General features: G+C 34.5%; 1 protein-coding gene and 1 long non-coding RNA gene across 6 annotated transcripts in view; both read right to left on the bottom strand.

Annotated features, from left to right (window-relative positions):
* Positions 1-1,983: 1,983 nt before the first annotated feature.
* Positions 1,984-5,267, bottom strand: LOC125244217. 2 transcript variants are annotated; one of them, XR_007179256.1, is made up of 6 exons: positions 5,049-5,267; positions 4,470-4,542; positions 3,710-3,842; positions 3,435-3,551; positions 3,013-3,120; positions 1,984-2,424 (listed from the first exon to the last, which is right to left on the bottom strand). It is a non-coding gene; the product is annotated as an uncharacterized LOC125244217 (long non-coding RNA). The 2 variants fall into 2 exon arrangements; XR_007179255.1 differs by having other exon boundaries at positions 4,470-5,267.
* A 6,166-nt stretch (positions 5,268-11,433) lies between these two features.
* LOC125243659 (thrombospondin type-1 domain-containing protein 7A) overlaps positions 11,434-21,291 on the bottom strand; it is a 158,119-nt gene continuing 148,261 nt past the window's right edge. For 2 of the 4 annotated variants that reach the window (XR_007179079.1, XR_007179080.1), the window contains 6 exons: positions 19,452-19,532; positions 17,697-17,779; positions 16,394-16,607; positions 15,009-15,096; positions 14,623-14,874; positions 11,434-12,808 (listed from right to left, as the gene is read on the bottom strand). Coding sequence is in view for 2 of the 4 variants with exons in the window: in XM_048153452.1 (XP_048009409.1) it covers positions 12,721-12,808; positions 15,009-15,096; positions 16,394-16,607; positions 17,697-17,779; positions 19,452-19,532 (554 nt within the window). In the remaining 2 variants the exon portion in view is untranslated. The remainder of the gene's footprint in view (positions 12,809-14,622; positions 14,875-15,008; positions 15,097-16,393; positions 16,608-17,696; positions 17,780-19,451; positions 19,533-21,291) is intronic. The other 2 variants (XM_048153452.1, XM_048153451.1) reach the window with 1 other exon arrangement.

Below are 21,291 nucleotides of genomic sequence, written 5' to 3'. Positions count from 1 at the left end.
ATTAAAGTTGAGAATGTAAAATGTTATTTTTTTCCCCCTATTCTTTAAAGAAACATATTTTCACATGGAATTTTATCTCATCTCTTGGTTTGTAAAAATAATACTTCATCATATCGATTTGTGTAGTTATATTTCATTATAATAGATTGCCTCTGTAACTGGATATATTTTTTTCTCACAATTAACTGATTTTTATACTGTTGTGCAGTAGTTTGGGGACTACATTTGTCTTTGACACTAAATATTGGAATATGATTACAAAATCGAGTACATTCATTATGCTTTTATTTATATTTATTTTAATTCCAAGAGTTCAAATGGTGAAGAATGGTATTAATAAGTGATTAAATGTATACCTTTAATATACTACATATCTACTGTAAATGTTAGAAGCACTTTAGTAGATGCAGTTATATCTCTTTCAAATATATTTATGCATCAGTTTAAAACACAAAGGAGTCTTTCGTTGTAAAATGTGATTTTTATTATATTTAATTAGATTAATTATTAAGGAATCTTTCTCGTCAGCCGGAACCGAAGGAGATCTGTCGTCATTTACCATAAATGGACAAGTAAGCGTGACGCATCTGTTCAGCTGTGTTGTGATTGGCTGTGACTCTATCGCAGAACTCGCTGTGATTGGACTACCTTTCAACCCATATAAAACGGCGCTTTATCTTACAAAGTTTGTTTTAGTGTGAATATTACGTTACTCATACATTAAGTTAACTATAAAGTGTTTCCATGTTGTGAGAAATTACTCCTTTACCGAGATCCCAACCCTAACCCTAGCTTCTCAATGAACTACAGCGCCATGTTTCCCGTTCATTGATAGAATGACAGAGACATATGGGTAATGTAGTTTAAAACGTTTAGTAAAGAAATGATAAATGTTAAAATAATAAGATCTTTAATGGACAACTCGATATCTAAATATGTTTATTGTGCAAACATTTATTACATATATGAGGGACAGGCTGAAATTTAATATTTTACTGTAATCACTATTAAAAAACCTTTATGCCAGCTTTCCATGTATGTCTGAAAACTGTGCCCAACATTATTTAGTAATCATAGCATAAGCAGTTGTCCTGTTGATTTTCTCTTTGATACGCTAACCGGACTTTGAGTTACAACCATTTGAAATGTGCATTTCTTTGCTCTTCCAGGGGCCGGTACTGGCCCCTTGGGGGTGGAAGGGCATTAAAATCTACACAGGTGTGTACTCCTCATCATGGATAACAAACTTTGTTGAATCACATTTAAATATTGCAGTATTTTATAATTTCCTCATTTTCCATTCTAACATCATGCTTGTATAGGTTTTTGATGGGTATTGTGAGACCATCTGATGAAATATGGAAATATTATAACAAAATGTTGTAATACAATAATAATAATAATAATAATAGATTAATTGAATAGTAGTTGATTATTTCTTTGCTTTTTTTTTTGTATGAACACCAATAAATATAATGGATGAACCCACAACAACTTGCCATTATCCAGCTGCCAGTGTTGGCAGTAAACTAAAAACTATTTATATTTACACTTCACTATTACTGTTACACAAGGATAATGCACTATTCAGTAAAATAAGAAACTGTGCCAAAATGTCATTATCACCCCCTCTTCTTGCTCCTCACATGCCTGACATCAGTAATGTCCAGCTGTCATTTTGAATGCAGTAGTAGATGTACCAGAATGATCAACATCGATCTTCTTCAGTTCTGCTTGAAGTGTTTGTATCAGTATAACCCACTGCAGCTTCTCTTTATTCACTTCCCTTTATTTATCTGGAAACTGCCATCCTTGTCACAACATGAAAGTATATGCAACTTTTGGTGCATTGTTGTCCCAAATATCATGAATTAGATCGAAAATATTTATGTAATATATATTTATGTATTAATAAGTAAAACAATCATGGAAATTATATGTCATTTTTTTAAATTATGAAATAAACTTTACTCTACCAAACACCACGTTCACCATAATTTATTACACAACACTTTATTGGAGGATACAGCATAAGGTTGAAATTTGCATAAAGACAAATGAGATTCAAGATAAATAAAAACGTGTCTTCAAAAATACGTTAATGTCATAATAATCCATTCACAGACTTTACTCCTATTGCACAAATGAGCGCCACAGAATCCCATCCAGTCAACTATGATCCAGAAAACAGATTTGATATTGAGTTTAAAATAAAGATTCATTATCACAGCTGAACTGGGTTCTTGCTCTTCCCTGTACACGTCTCTATCATGTTCATGTTCTTCTTCTTCTAAACAGTTTGTTCAGTTGTACTCTACAGTACAACTGATGACCAGAAGATGTGATCACTGATGTGCTGTAGCTTTTTCTCAACCAGAGGAAGAAGTCTTAACATCCCATTGTCAGGCGTTCTTCAGTCCTGGTCTAAAAGTAAAACAAAAAAACACAGACAATTCAAGTTAAGTAGTTTAATGGACAGCCAGGTCAGCTTATGTTCTGCATGATTTAAACAGTGGTGGGCTACTCTGGCCCTCAGCGTCCACGGTCCTGCAGATTTAGCTCCAACCTCAAACCCAACTGCCTATAACTGTCTATAAGTACACCTGAAGACTTTGGTTAAAATTTTCAGGTGTGCTCAATTATGGTTGGAGGTAAACTCTCCACCTCAAAAAGGAGACAGCAAAAGGGCTAGAGTTGCCTGTTCCTGATTTAACTTTACAAAACAGCAGTACATAATATATATATTATAATAAAAATGCAGCACAGACTGTAAGCTAAGTACTGAACAAAAACTGTTTTACCCATATTAACAGCAACCTGTTTTAAAAGATCTTTTAGAAAGGCATGCTCTCTTTTGAGCCTTGATTTCTTTCAGGACAACATACTCTTCTGTTTCTTGTTTCAAGAGCATAATTTGGTCAAAAACCAAGTGATAACCTGTACAATGTAAAATTGTTAAAATACTGCAATAAAAACTTTAAGGCAAGAATTAAGAATAGGCACAGGACTTACCGTACTCATGAAGAAGCCATGGCCATGCATATTTCTGCCTCTTGTGTTCCTCCGTAGCTGCACATCAGTCTTTTTTTCTCTAGGATCTTCTGTTAGTGACTTCACTTGCTATATGTTTTAAAACACAAATACAATGTTTTAGGTCTGTGCAGTATAAGGCCTTATTTCAAGCCAAAAAAACTAGGTATTACACATAATTTAAAGAACATTTACTATTTAATTCCTATTATACTATATTACATTATATTAACTCATTATCTTCCAAAGCTTCCCTGTCTGCTTTTATCTAAAAAAAACAAACAAACAAAAAAAAAACAGAAGGAACCGTTTTTAAGAACTTTTTAAGAACTTAATAGTCCTTTGAGAGAACAACATTAAATTCTGTACTACATATTACAGCATTGCCTCAACACAAGACATACCAATGGACTTCTGTCTTCTTTGGGCATGAGATGGTCATGAGATGGTCATGTTCCTTCCTCACCCTAAACAAAGGACTTCGATGAGCTTGTTTTGATATAAGGACTGGTCTTCCTTCTCTGCACAGAAAAACAAGAAAGTCTCTACTTACTCTGTGTGCAATTACTCTTGTTCTTAAAACATACAAATTGAGACAGTTATAAATCAGTTAATTTACCATACCATCCAGGAGAGCATTTGATGAGTAAATACTGATTTAAATATCTAGAAACTTTACCTGGAAAGGGCTGATCACGGCAGGTTTGCAGCGACTCACTAGTAGCTCTTGTGAGGGTCGGCTCTTAAAAGAGCTGTTGAGTTTGATGTTGTAGAGATCCTAAAAAGAAGGACTAAGTAATCTGCAAGTAATCCTGCAAGACAGAAAGGAAGGTAAATTTATTACATCACATTCAAGTTGTCAATTTACACATAACTGTAGGATTTCCTTCTGTAAAGAGTGTTGCATAATTAAATGTTAAATGCATTTATGTAATAAGTTCACTGATATGTGGGCATTTCCATGATTAAACATATGTCTTTAATAGCAAGCTATATTTATATTTAAAAGAATAAATAAAAAAATAACATGTTTCACATGCAAGCAGGACATTATCAGCAGTGTAACTGATTAGATATTGAATAGACATCAGATATTCAATTATTTTGATTATGACAAAATAATTGAATATCTGATGTCATGTGACAAGTCAAATGATAATTTCCACTCTTGCAAACAGAGGTAGTTATGAGGTGCGGAGAGACATCATGTATCATTGGAACATTTTGGGCCCAATCTGTAATCATTTTAAAGAATTCAATGGAATTAATATAAACTTTTATGTGTGGGACGTCCAACTGTCCAAGAAGGGGCACAACTGATTTACAAATAAGGTGATAAATATGTACAGGATTTGACTTTAATTTTAATTTACTGTGAGACTATTTAACAAATGCTTCATAAAATGTTTGATAAAGGGTTAAAAGCAACACATACATACCATTGCAATTATTTGCCTTTGCAGCTTTCTGTCTCCTTCATCCATTTCCGAAAGGCCCTTTTTGTCTTTTCAGCTAAAACAAGAGAAAAGAAAATATCATTATTTATAATATATAGGTTTATATATAAATATATATAGGAAAGAAGTTCTTATTGACCTTACAGTTTTTGGATTTAACATTATTAGGCATTAAAAGCATGATAAGTGTTGTGGTTACTCTGTATTTACAACAAAAATCAAATTAAAACTACCAATACTGTGGTAAAAAGCATGGTAAGTGTTGTTTTTTTACCGTGCTTCTACAACAAATACCATTTTGAAACTACACTTGTACTACTTTGAACCTGATATGAATATGTTATATATATTGTGCAATATATTGCACGTCACGTGACAGTGTTTAATCACCCTAGTTTAGTACTATTTAATATAGAAAACAATGAAAAGCAAAACCTTAGCGGAGGTGACAGATATAATGCAGTGACTGAACATGAGGGAGCTAACGTTAATCTGATTAATATCTGCAAACAGAAAAGACATTATATCAAACATTAGAACAGCGTATTTACGACTACTTACCAACATCCAGCACACGCGAACTGATGCCAAATATCGCGATGTGTTCTGAAGGAGACTTCTTCAGCGTGAGAACGGGTTGACATTCACTGAGTGAATATTATGAAAATAGAATATATATTTCTCGCTAAAAATGTAATCAAACCTTATTTTTATGCAGAAACTAACTCAAAATATTGTTCATAGCAACCAAAACGTAGCAGTTTCACATTATTCTGGCGAGATCAGATAAATCTTTGCAACAACGCGCAAGCGAGTGATTATGTACATTCACTGAATGAATATTATGAAAATAAAATATATATTTTTTGCTTAAAATGTAATCAAACCTTATTTTGATGCAGAAAATAAAATATTGTTCATAGCAACCAAAACGTAGCAGTTTCACATTATTCTGGCGAGATCAGAAAAATCTTTGCAACAACGTTAAACTCACCGCTGAAAACGCTAAACCTTTGCGGGGACTTTGATATCAGATTGCGAGCGGTTTTAAACATCAAAAACCAGTTGGAGGGCCAGATAAAAATTATCTGGGTGCCGCCATTTGACTCCCCCTGGCATAAATAATATTTTGTAGCCCGATCAGAAAAAAGGGAGTAAATAATTAAAACAAAATGAACAGCATTAGCTGCTACGTGTGAAAAGAAACCTGCTTTGGATGTATTATGTTCAGGACAAACGTAATAGCACTGCAATAAATTGGCTTTATTAGGTTAAGGACCAACGTAATAGCACTGCTTATATTAGGTTAAGGACCAACGTAATAGCACTGCTTATATGTTGGCATGTAACGTAATTGCGATTTGCAAAATAGTTTCCTCAGAACGTATTTCATGTGATACAGGGTTGTTCAATCACTTCTGTGGCCACAGGTGTATAAAATCAAGCACTAGGCATGCAGACTGCTTCTACAAACATTTGTGAAAGAATGAGTTGCTCTCAGGAGCTCAGTGAATTCAAGTGTGGTACAGTGATAGGTTGCCATCTGTGCAATAAGTCCATTCATGAAATTTCCTCACTACTAAATATTCCACGGTCAACTGTTAGCGGTATCATAACAAAGTGGAAGCAATTGGGAATCACAGAGTGCGGTCAGCGCATGCTGAGGCTCACAGTGCGCAGAAGTCGCCAACTTAATCAATAGCTACAGACCTCCAAACTTCATATGACCTTCAGATTAGCTCAAAAACAGTGCATAGAAAGCTTCATTGAATGGGTTTCCATGGCTGAGCAGCTGCAGCCAAGCCTTACATCACCAAGTGCAATGCAAAGCTTTGAATGCATTGGTGTAAAGCACGCCACCACTGGACTCTAGAGCAGTGGAGACGTGTTCTCTGGAGTGACGAATCACGCTTCTTTGTCTGGCAATCTGATGGACGAGTCTGGATTTGGCAGTTTCCAGGAGAACAGTACTTGCCTGACAGCTTTGTGCCAAGTGTAAATTTTGGAGGAGGGGGATTATGGTGTAGGGTTGTTTTTCAGGGGTTGGGCTTGGCCTCTTAGTTCCAGTGAAAGGAACTCTTAATGCTTCAGCATACCAAGACATTTTGGACAATTTCATGCTCCTAACTTTATGGGAACAGTTTGGGGATGGCCCCTTCCTGTTCCAACATGACTGCGCACCAGTGCACAAAGCAAGCTCCATAAAGACATGGATGAGTGAGTTTGGTGTGGAGGAACTTGATTGACCTCAACCAGATAGAACAGCTTTGGGATGAATTAGAGCGGAGACTGTGAGCCAGGACTTCTCGCCAACATCACTGCCTGACCTCACAAATGCGCTTCTAGAAGAATGGTCAAAAATTCCCTTAAAACACACTCCTAAACCTTGTGGAAAGCCTTCCCAGAAGAGTTGAGGATGTTATAGCTGCAAAAGGTGGGCCAACTCCATATTAAACCCTACGGATTAAGAATGGGATGTCATTAAAGTTCATGTGCACATAAAGGCAGGCATCCCAAAACTTTTGGCAATATAGTGTATCAACACACATAGTCACAAATATAGACAAAAAAGGAATGAAATGTCAAGAAATATCAACACACACACAAACATAAATATAGACAAAAATGAATGAAATGTCAAGAAATATCAACAAACACACACAAACAAAAAATAAATTAAATGTCAAAAAAACACACACTGCTGTTTATTTTTAGATATAATCATCAACACTGAAATAATAATAAAAATGTATGTAATGTTATGTAAATTACACATAAGGCGGTTTTTGCATTAACTTCTGTTTCTCCAATTTGTTGTTGAAATATAATCATTTACACAGTGACGGTCATAACTTGTTTTCATGACAGATTTATTTAGGCTTTACATTAACTAACAGGTTAAGTAAAATATAATATAGGCTACTATAGTGCATATATTTAGCGAAACAGTTCATTTATAGCTAACTAACAAGCTGTTGACAATGAATGGCTTTTCTGAGGTAAATGTAATACTACGTGACATTGTTTACAAACTGTTTTACAACAAACCTATATGTTCATTCATGTTCATTCTGTAGTGGTGAAGAGGAAGGGATGATTGAATTCACAGAAAATATTCTGCATTTTTACATTTTTAATAAAACATTGTTTAGTATGTTTTTAAAGCTATTTTAAATATGAGGACTCATGAAATGTCCTCATATTTCATGTTTACGTCGTAATACCGCGTAATACCCATGTCATTATACAAATTCGTGTCCTTATAAATCACAAAAACACACACACAAATATAGACAAAAAAGGGAATGAAATGACAAGAAATATCAACACACACACACACACAGACAAAAAAATAAATGAAATGTCAAGAAATATCTTACACACTCACACAAACACACATATATAGACATAAATACAGACAAAAAAGGAATGAAATGTCAAGAAATATCAACACACACACACATACAGACAAAAAAAAAGAAATTAAATGTCAAGAAATATCTTACACACACACACACACACACACACAGACAAAAAGAAATGAAATGTCAGGAATATATATAGACATAAATAAAGACAAAATAACAAAATGAAATGATGTCAAGAAATATCCTTCATACATGTTTAATACACCAGTATTTATTACCTGTAGGTCATCAGAAAACATAAGCTGTACAAAAAAAGACTTTACAACATGACCATAATCAACAAAGATCAGCGAGACCACTTTGCAATGTACTAAACATTTCTGTGCAATATAAAAGATATGATTTAATACTCATTATTATTTACAAATTATACTAAACATTCATTTCACCAGCTGCTAGCAGGACGGCCAGGTGAAACGACTCTAATGTAGCAGCGTAAATGAATGAGGGGAAATGAGGAAAGTTGACCAATAAAAAGCATCTTCTATAACTACTATCTGAATGGAAGATTCCAGCAGGATTCATAGACTAACACATCTTAGGAATATCATATTCACGCTGTTGTTTCCATACAATAGGTTAAATTCAAATTAAATCAATTTTCATGAATGCTTAAGATTTTACACACTATTTTCTTTTCACTGCATTTTAGGGGAATTAATAATAATTCATGGATATATAAATTGGTTACTATTCAAAAATCTCCTGAATAATAAAACATCAAAAACCATACCCGAATGATTTGATGGCTTTGTATATTTTTTTGCAAGTGTGAAGAGACAGCTCAAATTGTGACTATATATATATATATATATATATATATATATGATGCCATAATATTATACAATAAAATATATATCAGATCCAAGAAAAGTGCTACACATGTACAATGACCCCAGAAAGTATTTGCACATTTAAGCCACACTTAATGTATAGATGTATTTGCATTAGTTAACCCAATATCAAACCAAGTGGAATTTATTATAAATAAATATATAGCCAATCCTTTTTGTATAATTTTAATGACTTTTCACAGTCCTTTTAGAGACATCATAAATGCAATTCAATAATTGGCCTATATATGATCTTAAATAGTAGGCTACTATGCGAAACCAAAAATCTGCTTACACTTTTAAGTCATTCAATTTTATAAAATGCTTAAATCATAATTTGTAACCAGCAGTTACAATGATTTAAGTTTCACAAGCTTTAAATAACACAACACAGCCATAAGCAGTTTAATGTGTTTGAATCACTGAATAGAACCTGTTCAAAAGTGTAATTCGGGAATCAGACTACACTGGTCGAGTTGTATGTTTTTGATTCACTAAAAAGAACTGGTTCATAAGAGTCAATCGTTCAGGAATCAGACTACACTGGACAGGTTGTATGTTTTTGATTCACTAAAAAGAACTGGTTCATAAGAGTCAATCGTTCAGGAATCAGACTACATTGGTCGAGTTGTATGTTTCTGATTCACTAAAAAGAACTGGTTCATAAGAGTCAATCATTCAGGAATCAGACTACACTGGACAGGTTGTATGTTTCTGATTCACTAAAAAGAATTGGCTCATAAGAGTCATTCATTCAGGAATCAGACTACACTGGTCGAGTTGTATGTTTCTGATTCACTAAAAGAACTGGTTCATAAGAGTCAATCGTTCAGGAAACAGACTACACTGGACAGGTTGTATGTTTCTGATTCACTAAAAAGAACTGGCTCATAAGAGTCATTCATTCAGGAATCAGACTACACTGGTCGGACAGTGTTTTTGATTCAGTATAAAATACAGGTTCATAAGAGTCAATAGTTCAGGAATCAGACTACATCAGACAGGCCATGTGTTTTTGATTCACTAATAAGAACTCGTACATCAGAGTCAATAGTTTGGGAATCGGACTACACTGGTTGTGCAGTACGTTTTTGATTCAGTATAAAATACAGGTTCATAAGAGTTAACAGTTTGGGAATCGGACTACGTCGGAAAGGTTGTATGTTTTTGATTCAGTATAAAATACAGGTTCATAAGAGTCAATCGTTCAGGAATCAGACTACACTGGACAGGTTGTATGTTTTTGATTCACTAAAAATAACTGGTTCATAAGAGTCAATAGTTCAGGAATCAGACTACACTGGACAGGTTGTATGTTTTTGATTCATTAAAAAGAACTGGTTCATAAGAGTCAATCGTTCAGGAATCAGACTACACTGGACAGGTTGTATGTTTCTGATTCACTAAAAAGAACTGGCTCATAAGAGTCATTCATTCAGGAATCAGACTACACTGGTCGGACAGTGTTTTTGATTCAGTATAAAATACAGGTTCATAAGAGTCAATAGTTCAGGAATCAGACTACACTGGACAGGTTGTATGTTTTTGATTCATTAAAAAGAACTGGTTCATAAGAGTCAATCGTTCAGGAATCAGACTACACTGGACAGGTTGTATGTTTCTGATTCACTAAAAAGAACTGGCTCATAAGAGTCATTCATTCAGGAATCAGACTACACTGGTCGGACAGTGTTTTTGATTCAGTATAAAATACAGGTTCATAAGAGTCAATAGTTCAGGAATCACACTACAACGGACAGGCCATGTGTTTTTGATTCACTAATAAGAACTTGTACATCAGAGTCAATAGTTTGGGAATCGGACTACGCCGGATAGGTTGTATGTTTTTGATTCACCTCATAAAAGTTCTGACATTGGCGGTGCAAAATAAAATAGAAATAAAACCGGTTCCCAACCTGTTATATCTAATGCAATTACATTCAAACATTTTAAAGTTTCTCAAGTGTCCAAATACTTTGTGGGGCCACTGTATTTTGCATGACCACTGTCCTGTGAGAATTGGCAACAATTAGTAACAAAACTTGCACATTTTTTAATCAATAATAAGGCAGAAACTATCGGTCTTCCCATGAGACCCATTTTCTTGACACGTACATCATTCATGTAATCAGATACTAAACACTAAAGATGGGGCACAAATCCCCCAATCAAAAGTCATAATACTGTCACAATCACTTTTCCCCAACAACTGTATATCAACCAATTATTATATAAAAATGCCTGAATGGAAAACTATAACAAAAAATACATATTTAAAGTCTGTTGAGCAGAAAAGACACATCATACAGTAGAAACTATACAATGCACAAATGAGTGAAAATAAAAGGACGTGAGGTCTTTAAAGAGTCCCACTCTGAGATTTATTTTTACACTTTACCAGTTATCCCGCTTCATTGATGTGCTCCAGATTCATATTCTGTTGCCTCGAAGAACCGCTGCTTCAGAGACATTGTTCAATGGCGAATGCCTTCCTTGCTGCACTAATATAGTGCAAAATAACACCTGGAATCAGAGTGGGACTTCCAGGAGAACGTGATTTGTCTCGTTTTCACCTTCCATAGAAAGGCTGCATCTTCTGTGAGCAAATGTTGTCCATGATGTAAGTGATATCTGAAGTTCACAAGTGTTCTCTATTGTGTTTGTACTGTATGTTTTGGCATTGTCTATTCAATAACTCCCTCCAAAAACACGAATCCTCTCAGCTGGGAAGCACAAGTCGGAAGAACGTTGTTCCGGTAAGGTCCAAGAGAGAAGTCCGACCAGTCGTAGAAGACCACTAGCTTGACCGCAGTTGCATAATTGACAAATACTTGTAAGGAACTGAAAATAAACAAAGGCATGATCTCACAGCGTATGCAGATAAAGGCTCTTAAAGAACAAGGACAGGAAGTAAAAACAAAGTATGAAGGTTTTCTTTTGCGGCTCTTGGATGTTTCTTTCTTCTAAGTTGGATTCAAGCAATGAGGGCCCAGTATTTGTGATGGTTAGGCATTTCTCATTTGGAAGAGTATTTTGGATGAATCTCAAAAACATGCCTAGGTCATACTTCACCCCAAAAACAAACAGTAATAAAAATAAGAAATTATATTTTTCATAAACAAAAAAATGAAGCCTTATTTTAGGATTATTTAGGACTTTTTTATTGACACTACTGAATAATGACAGTAGAGCTGCTTCACAGCAGAATTTAATTTTTCAAAATGAATGAAATTTACAGTTATTGAACTGAATTGAGCTGAATAATGAATAACTCTATTATCTTGCTACAGCTGTTTTACAGCAGAGTCTGAATCAGTCATATCTGATGAAGCTTGCATCATTAATTCTGTTACTTTTCTCTTTATTACTGTGAAGCTGCTTTGAAACATTTGAATAACAGAACTATAATAGAATTATACAATAGAACTATGAAGTTCTATTGTATAAAGCGCTATAAAATTAAAGGTGACTTGACTATAAAGACTATGTGCATTGTGATATTATTTTCATAACAATTAAGCACATTTACCCCGAATTCTTATTACTGTAATGTAAAAACTTTCATATATTTATATTTCAATAAATTATTAATATGCATCATGGTAATATTAGTTATATTGCGATTAACTTGTTCTGATTTAAATAAAAAGAAGAAGATATTTTTAACATTGACAATACTGAGAATTACAAAAACACTTCAATCGTCCAGATGCATTACAGTAAAAAAAAAAAAAAAAAAAAAAGGATTTAGGAAGTAATGTGTTTCATTATCATGAATAATGAAATAATCTCATTTTCATAATATCACAATGTACAAAATCATAAAGATGCTAAAATAGCCTTAGTTTCTTTTCATCAAAAATATCATTCTTTTAATTTTGGGGTATAATGTGACCTAGACATGTTCTAGTGAGATTCAGCCATTTTCTGAATGTTGATGATGTTTTGCTGACGTTAGTTCTCCAGGAAAGGCTACATGTCCGCGTCGCCATCGTACGCCAGGGTCAGGGGTTTCAGTCGATTATTGTTTTGTCTTCGCTGAGGCTTCTTTGGCTTTTTGCTGAGGACAAAAGAATGATTTCAAAATTCTATAATAACAATATGCCTGTTTTAAGAATTACTTTAGAGGTGCCATTTCTTTGTTGAAGAGAATTAAGTTGCTGCAGTGCGTATACAGCCACATGCACACTGCAGCAACTTAATTCTCTTCAACAAAAAAATGGCACCTCTGTTGAGAGCAATTTAATAAAAACTAAAAAAAATCCAGCAGCCATAAAACACAAAAAATATTGTAGCAATCACTATGCTAGGTTATTACAAAGTTTAGGGAACTGTAATTTAGGCGATTCACTGCTGTATTTAAATGAGATTGTCACTCTCAAATCCGGTGTGTGCACTGCCTGTGTCTTATGTGAAAACACATGATATATCATATAAATACAGTATATATTATATATGCATTTGTATTTTATGGCATATGATACAAAAATGAAATGAAAAAACAATGACTGATGATGAAAAATCATGATGATGAGGAATGATTCAGTAATGACTTATGATGAGATATAACAGGTGCCCTGATAGGTGCAAAATTATGTGTCAAGCAAGATAACGCTGTTTAATTAAATTCATTAAAGACCATATTGGCCTAATTCATTTTCAGCATCACTGTTCCAAAACCTAGTGAATTGCCCTAATAGGCAGCATTGTCAGGCATAATAGATGCAAAGTCTGTTCCAAAAGGTAGGAAACATCATTATGCTGTCTATTGGAATACCTAATCTGAGCATAATTCTAAGGCAGAATCACATATACCCAGAAAAGGCAATCCCAAAATGCATTATGACAAATCAGAGAAAACATTAATTGATGATGGACAAAGTGAGAGAAATGTTAATTATAAAATATACTTTTAATGTATTCAACACTGAAAAGTATTAATAGAATTAACCCTATAAAGCCTACTGTATTATGTTCGATATAGCAAATTTCTAAGGCAAATTATCAAAACGATCAAAACCTTGCTGAAAAACCTGTTGCACACAATCTACTACATGCCTTCTGTCGTCGGATTGATAGTTTATACTCTTTAGCAGGTAAAAGGCCTTTTAGTATCATTGTAAAAATGTCCACCTTCAGCTCGTGGTTCACGTGTCTTTTTGCTGTGAAATCTTACTGATTTTTAAAGTAAAAGTAACTTTAACTTTTATATTGTTAGTAATATTTCAAGATGAACACTTACTGGACTGAAGCAACTTAGGTTTATTTGATTATCCATACATCATTATTTATTTATTAAATAATGTTATATGATCCATCAGGCTTTTGAGGAAGTTTTATTTCTTCATCTCTCAGTGATCATTGTATTGCATATTTCATTATATGTTTTAAACTACAGAGCTTTGATCATAAAACTAACATTTCAAAATCATCTTACTAAGACATATTATTGGCAGGTATAGAGTGACGACTGATATTTATATGCATTTTATGTAAGTAGTCTGTTATACTGTTACAAAGATCTCATTGATTTAAATTACAAGCTATCGAAATTTCATCTCACCCTCTGGCCATATAAATATCAGCATTTGCACCATATTGCACAAATTGCAATATGAGCCACACATTTAAAAAAAAAAAAAAAAAAGGCTTTAAAGGGTTTAAAAATTGACCATTTTACCCAGTACATGTGTGTAGCATGGATTATTAGGATTTTAAAACTCACTTATGAGGTTATTTTTCAGTTAAGATCCTTCAGTTAAGATTATCAATGCTGTTTTAGTTAGCAGGCACCAAGGCAGCTCACTAGGTTTTGCAACAGAGTTAGTGTCTTTATCTTTTTCTAATCTAATAAACCATAGATAGGCAGTCTACCCGGGCAGCTCGATGCTTTGAACATCAGATCATAAGGCACAGACTGAGGCCGAGGCACTAGGCAGAGGGGGCTGAGATGTCAGGAGATCAGGAGCCTGTTTCTCCGGCCTTTAACTGGCTCTTGATTCTTGACTTGGCTGCTGGCACTCAGGGCAGGTGTACGTCAGTTCATGGGCGTCTTGACCCATCCATACCACCGTACCGTTGGCAGAATCTGGCGTCCCGAGCGACCGCCGGATGGCACAGTAACTGCTGCTCATGACAGCGAGAGAGGCATGGATGGTGGGATGTGAGTTAAAGAAAAACACAAGCAAACGAATGCATGGAGTAAATGAGAAAATAAAATGAGCGATGACGAATCGGATGGAAAGTGGCGTTGTTCTTACCATGCGAGGTAAATCATTGACACTATAAATACCAGGAGGACAAAAACACCTGCCGCCACTCCGTACACCCACGTCTTCAGCGTTCCGTCTAAAGAGGCAAAATGTTTATTTTTTTAGCAGAAGCAAAATGCAAAACGACACTCTAAAAATGCTGGGTTAAAAACAACCCAAGTTGGGTTGAAAATGATTAAACCCAACGATTGGGTTGTTTAACCCAGCGGTTGGGTTAAATGTTTGCCCAATGTGCTGGGCAGTTTTATTTAATGCAACTATTGCTTAAAATTACTATATAGAAATGAACCCAGAATAGGCTGGAAATTAAAAATCAGACATAATTACTACACTCTAAAAAATGCTGGGATAAAAACAACCCAAGTTGGGTTGAAAATGGACAAACCCAGCAATTGGGTTGTTTTAACCCAGTGGTTGGGTTAAATGTTTGCCCAACCTGCTGGGTAGTTTTATTTAACCCAACTACTGATTAAAAATGACTATATAGCTGGCTTAAAATGAATCCAAAATCCAAAGGTGAGAAATTAAAAATCAGACACATAATTACTAGAGGCAACAATAATAATCAAAAGGTAACCATTTATTAATAAGCAATTTAATAAATGTTTATTGTTTATTATTCATTATCTTATTAATAAATGCTCATTTATTAAACATATTAATAAATGTTAATTTCCAGCATATTTTGGGTTCATTTTAAGCAAGCAATACAGTAATTTTTATACAACAGTTGAGTCAAATAAAACTACCCAGCACGTTGGGCAAACATTTAACCCAACCGCTGGGTTAAAACAACCCAATTGCTGGGTTTGTCCATATTCAACCCAACTTGGGTTGTTTATAACCCAGCATTTTTTAGAGTGCAGCGGTTTAACAATAAACATTTATTAAATTGCTTGTTAATAAATGTTCACTTTTTAATTAAAGTAATTATGTGCCTGATTTTTAATTTCCAACCTTTGGGTTCATTTTAAGTCAGTCATATAGTAATTTTTAAAAAATAGCATGCTGGGCAAACATTTAACCCAACCGCTGGGTTAAAACAACCCAATCACTGCGTTTGTCCATTTTCAACCCAACATGGGTTGTTTTTAACAGTATTTTTTTTAAAGTGTAGAGGCAACAATAATAATCAAAAGGTGAATTTAATAAATGTTTATTGTTTAATTATTATTCATTACAATGATTAATAAGTGTTCATTTATTGAACATATTATTAAATGTAAATTTCCAGCATACTTTGGGTTCACTTTAAGCAAGCAGGCTGGGCAAACATTTTAACCCAACTGCTGGGTTAAAACAACCCAATCAATGGGTTTGTCCATTTTCAACCTTTTTCAACCAGCCTTTTGAAATTGAAATTGAACATTTACCTGGTCCAAAAGGTTGCAAGTACCATGTACGTCCCACGCGGCCAGGCTGTACGGTGGTGGGCAGGGTGGGGTTGATGGCCCGGCTGGTCTTCACATCGGCTTTTTTGTCCCCTGCGGTAGGGATTTCGAGCACAGGGATGGGGGTACATTGCTCCAGCATCCCCTCGGCTGTCAGGACCTCGGTATAGCCCTCCTCGCACATACATACGCCCTCCTGCAGGGGGCAGCAAAAGTACACAAATACTGTATAATCATGCTTTTTGCTTCCTCTCAGAACTTGACCCGATTCACACCTAACAGAGTGCTGTAGGAACGCATCCTAAAACCCACTTCCAGTTCCATCTTCGCAAATTCAACAGTTTTTGGTTAAACGCTTGAAATGAGGTCTGTGGTTGGATTCTCACGTTTTATTCCATGAAATGAAATACATCAGTAATACGCCATGTCTTGTGAAAGGCGGTTGCTAACAAGTGGCTAAATGGGACTACAGAGCTTGTTGGGGACATTAAAGGTCATCATGTTGAAGAGATAAACTCATCTATACTCACTAGACTCGTGTTTATAATTGCACTCTGGCAAACTAAACTCAAACTTTCCAAATTGTAGGTTTTAGGTAAAGACTGAAAGAGCTGTTGAAAGATTAGCAGTGGTGATGTTGAAGATGTGAAACTGTGGTGTAGTTCATTTATAGCTTAACTTTAGCTTTTTACTACTGGACATTATATTTAGGCTTCAAAATTAATAATAGTTGGGTTAATTTGTGAATATTATAAGAACAAAAAGTGCAAAAATCATACAGTTTTGTTGGTCACGGAGCTTATTTTTCTGTAATACTCAAAAAAAAAACTATTATATATAAAAACCTATTATAAACTACTATAAAAATCCATTCCTGCAGCACTCTATTGACCAGGGAAATAAATGTTATCATCCATCTACAGAGGAAACATTCAACAAACATTCACAAACTTCAACTCTTCTTTGTGCAAGGGATTGTGGATAAAATTAGCCCAAATAACTAGAAGTATTATATTATTTGTTCAACCATTATTCAGTATCCACTAATTCTGTGGATAATATGATCAAAAATTGGTCTTGTAAACTTGTAAAAGAAAAAGTAAAAAAGCTCATTGAGCAGGTTTCAGAAATATAGATCACCCGCACCCTCCAAAAAGAAAAGCACAGCTTATGATTATGATTTTCTGTTATGTCCATTATAATAATTACAGCTGGAGCAACACTCTGCAGTTACAGACACCCAGGCTGAGAATTACAATAATCCCACAATCCTCTTGTGTCTTACCTCTGAGCAGAACGACTGTGGTTTGTCACAAAGTGGATCACATGACTGGTCCGCCCCTGGCAGTAGTGCTGGAGGGCATCCACCTGGAAGAAATTACAAGATAGAGATATTTTTCAAGTTTTTGACAACAACTAGATTTGAGTTGATCAAATAGAGTCAAAAAAGTTATCTACCAACCAAAGACGTAACTATAACCTCACTCTACCTCGTTTCAAAGTAGAATTTTCTATTACATCACATACATGCAGCACATATATATTACAGCCACTTTAAGTCAACATGAAATCAAAATAGACAATTCTTATTTTTTTATGGAATGTTGAAGTGCATACTACAGGGCTGTTGAATGCTTGAATCTGATTGGTTGACAAACGTTCTAATTATTTTCAGGGTAACGCACTGCTAAAGTAGTTCCAGGCAGGTCTTGACCGCATTACAGTTTCATATCACTTCGCCAAATGATTTCAGTTATTTCAAGGTCCTTACAGCCTACAACCAGAAAAGAACCAAAACCCACAATGACACTGAACAAGCAAATTAATATATATACAGTTGAGCTCAAAAGTTTACATACCCCTTGCAGAATCTGTGAAAATGTGAATAATTTTAACAAGATAAGAGGGATCATACAAAATGCATGTAAGTAAGATATTTTACGTAACAGATGTTTACATATATAGTCCACAACACAAAAAAAAAAAAAAAAAAAAAAAGCTGAGTTTATTAAAATGACCCAGTTCAAAAGTTTGAACCCTTGATTCTTAATACTGTGTGTGGTTACCTGGATGATCCATGACTGTTTTTTTTTTTTTTGGATGGTTGTTCATGAGTCCCTTGTTTGTCCTGAGCAGTTAAACTGAGCTCTGTTCTTCAGAAAAAGTTTTCCAACCTTTTTTAATAGTTGTGTTTGAGTCCCTCGATTGTCCACAGTGTGAAAAGATGGATCTCAAAATCATACAGCCACTGCTGGAAAGGGTTCAAATATGTAAAAAATCCTTGAAAACTGAAGGATCTGCAGGAGCTGTAGGATTTTTCTGAAGAACAGAGCTCAGTTTAACTGCTCAGGACAAACAAGAGACTCATGAACAACCATCACAAAACATAAAAACAGTCGTAGATCATCAGGTAACCACACACAAGGGTATGTAAACTTTTAAACGGGGTCATTTCAGCAATTTTTTTTGTCTTGTGAATTATATGTAAACATCTTTTATGTAAAATATCTTACTCAGGACAGTACTAAATAAAAAATAACATGCATTTTGTATGATCTCTCTTATTTTGTTAAAATTATTCACATTTTCAAAGATTCTGCAAGGGGTATGTAAACTTTTGAGCTCAACTGTATATAAAAAAGGATAAAAAATACAAATTACTTGCAAGTTTCCAAAATTAAGTTTTATTGTGTACGGAAAGCACTCAAACGCACACACACATAGCACGGACACACACTCGCACAGAAACGTGTTGTCAGCGCTGCTCTTTCAGTAAAATAGTTTAGCAACATAAAAGCTATATGACATTTCTCACCATCGAGGTAATAACTGTGCAGTAGATAAACTTAGTTTCACTATTAGTTGAAACACTGCTGCCGAACACTGATGATCACTCAGGTAATTCACACACGCTCAACCCCTGGTCCACAGACACATTACGCATCAGCTATTATCAACTGTCCAAAAGTGCTGTCAACCCTCATTGGCTGCTCATTCATGTGGCTTAAAGAGACAGATGTAAAGTGGTGTTGTACAGCACCTGTGACGTTTATTCCATCAGAGCGTTGACACCAGATCAGCTGAGGACCGCCCATCCACTGGTACTCATAACACTCTCCATCTATATGGAAATCAGCAGAATAAATATACATACTGCAGATGCAGGACAGTTGTAGAGAGACTCATTAAGGGTGTTGTCACACTCCCATCCTGTTTAAAAGTACTTTTTTACTTTATTATTAACATAATAAAGTCTGCTGCATCATATTTGATACGCAAACTTCTATGGCCTCTAGATTATCAAAACTTTGCTGAAAAACCTGTTGCACACAATCTACTACATGCCTTCCATCATCTCATTGATAGTTTATACGTTTTAGCAAGTAAAAGGCCTTTTAGTACCATTGTAAAAATGGTCAAGTGTCTTTTTGCTCCGCAATCTGATTTTTATCAAGTAAATGTAAGAAGACATTTTATATTATTAGTAATATTTCAAGATGAACACTTACTGGACTGAATCAACTTAGGTTTACTTGATTATCCATACATAATTTTTTAGTCAAGTCAAGTCACCCTTATTTATATAGCGCTTTTTACAATGCAGATTGTGTCAAAGCAGCTTTACATTGATAATTGGTATATAATTTTCCTTTTAAAGTATAGTGTCAATGCAGGCAGATCAAAAGCACTGTTGAATAAATGTCAAGAATACTGTTGAATATCAAATGTCAAGTCAAATTAAATTAAATTAGGGCTGCACGATTAATCGTATTTTAATCACGATAACAATATCTGCTTCTCCCGATTGATTTTAAATAATCGTCACGATATTGGCCCGCTCTATGAAAATGAACATAATTTGGAAATATTGGAAGTAATATTAGGAGTTTCGCTGTTTTATCTTTTGAAGTTCCTAAAGGTTTTACCAGTTTTCATAATGTTGATCAGCTAGAAATGATTGTTCTTTGCTTTACAAATTTGCCGGGCAATTTGAATCTGGTTTGTCTTATTGCAAACGAATTTTGTTGCTTTAAAATCTAATGTGAATACATATTACAAAGCGCTCACCAAAACCATGTTTTGTATTGATTTACCATCTAACGAAGTTATCATAGTTGGTTATAACATAAAAAAAAAAACGTAATTAATAATCGTGATTATAATTTTGAGGAAACTGTGGCACTGGCTGTCGTGTCGATGAGGCCTTCACAGAAAAATCATGTTAAAATATGAGTGTCAAATATGGGACGATACTGAGGAACGTTTATTTGTCATTGTATTGAATTGCATTATATGATTTGCCCACACAATAAAAACTGCAGAGCTTTGATCATAAATATCATTTTACTAAGACATTATTGGCAGATATATAGAGTGCCGACTGATATTTATATGCATTTTATTAAAGTAGCCTGTTATACTGTTATAAAGATCTCATTCATTAGAATTCATGAGGTGTTTTTTTCCTCTTCAAGTGTGAACTCCATATTCTTACTACAGTACATAATACTATATGCCTGATGATTTTTTTTTATTTTATTTTTTTAAATATTTTGTCTAAATGCTCCAACTGTTCCAATTCAAAATGTAAACATTTCTTACTATTATTTATTATGTCAAGCTTTACAGGGTTAAATTGGAACAAAATGTGAGCCAGCTGAAAAAGAGCCAAATTCCCATTGCATTCACACTATTCCTAGCACTTATTTTGGTCTCAGTTCACTTTTCAATCACTGTTGTAATGAATCAAGCCATAGATGTCCAACTGCATTTCATGTAAAATTCTTAAATACATGTTAAATCAGGTGTTGTGAGAGGTGTTTATTCTAGCAATCATCCATGTGGAATGAAATCAAAGCAAAGCCGTGTCTTTATGCAAA

Source organism: Megalobrama amblycephala, linkage group LG13 (assembly GCF_018812025.1).
Source record: "Megalobrama amblycephala isolate DHTTF-2021 linkage group LG13, ASM1881202v1, whole genome shotgun sequence".
NCBI lineage: Eukaryota > Metazoa > Chordata > Actinopteri > Cypriniformes > Xenocyprididae > Megalobrama > Megalobrama amblycephala.
This window is presented reverse-complemented; position numbering and strand designations above follow the sequence as displayed.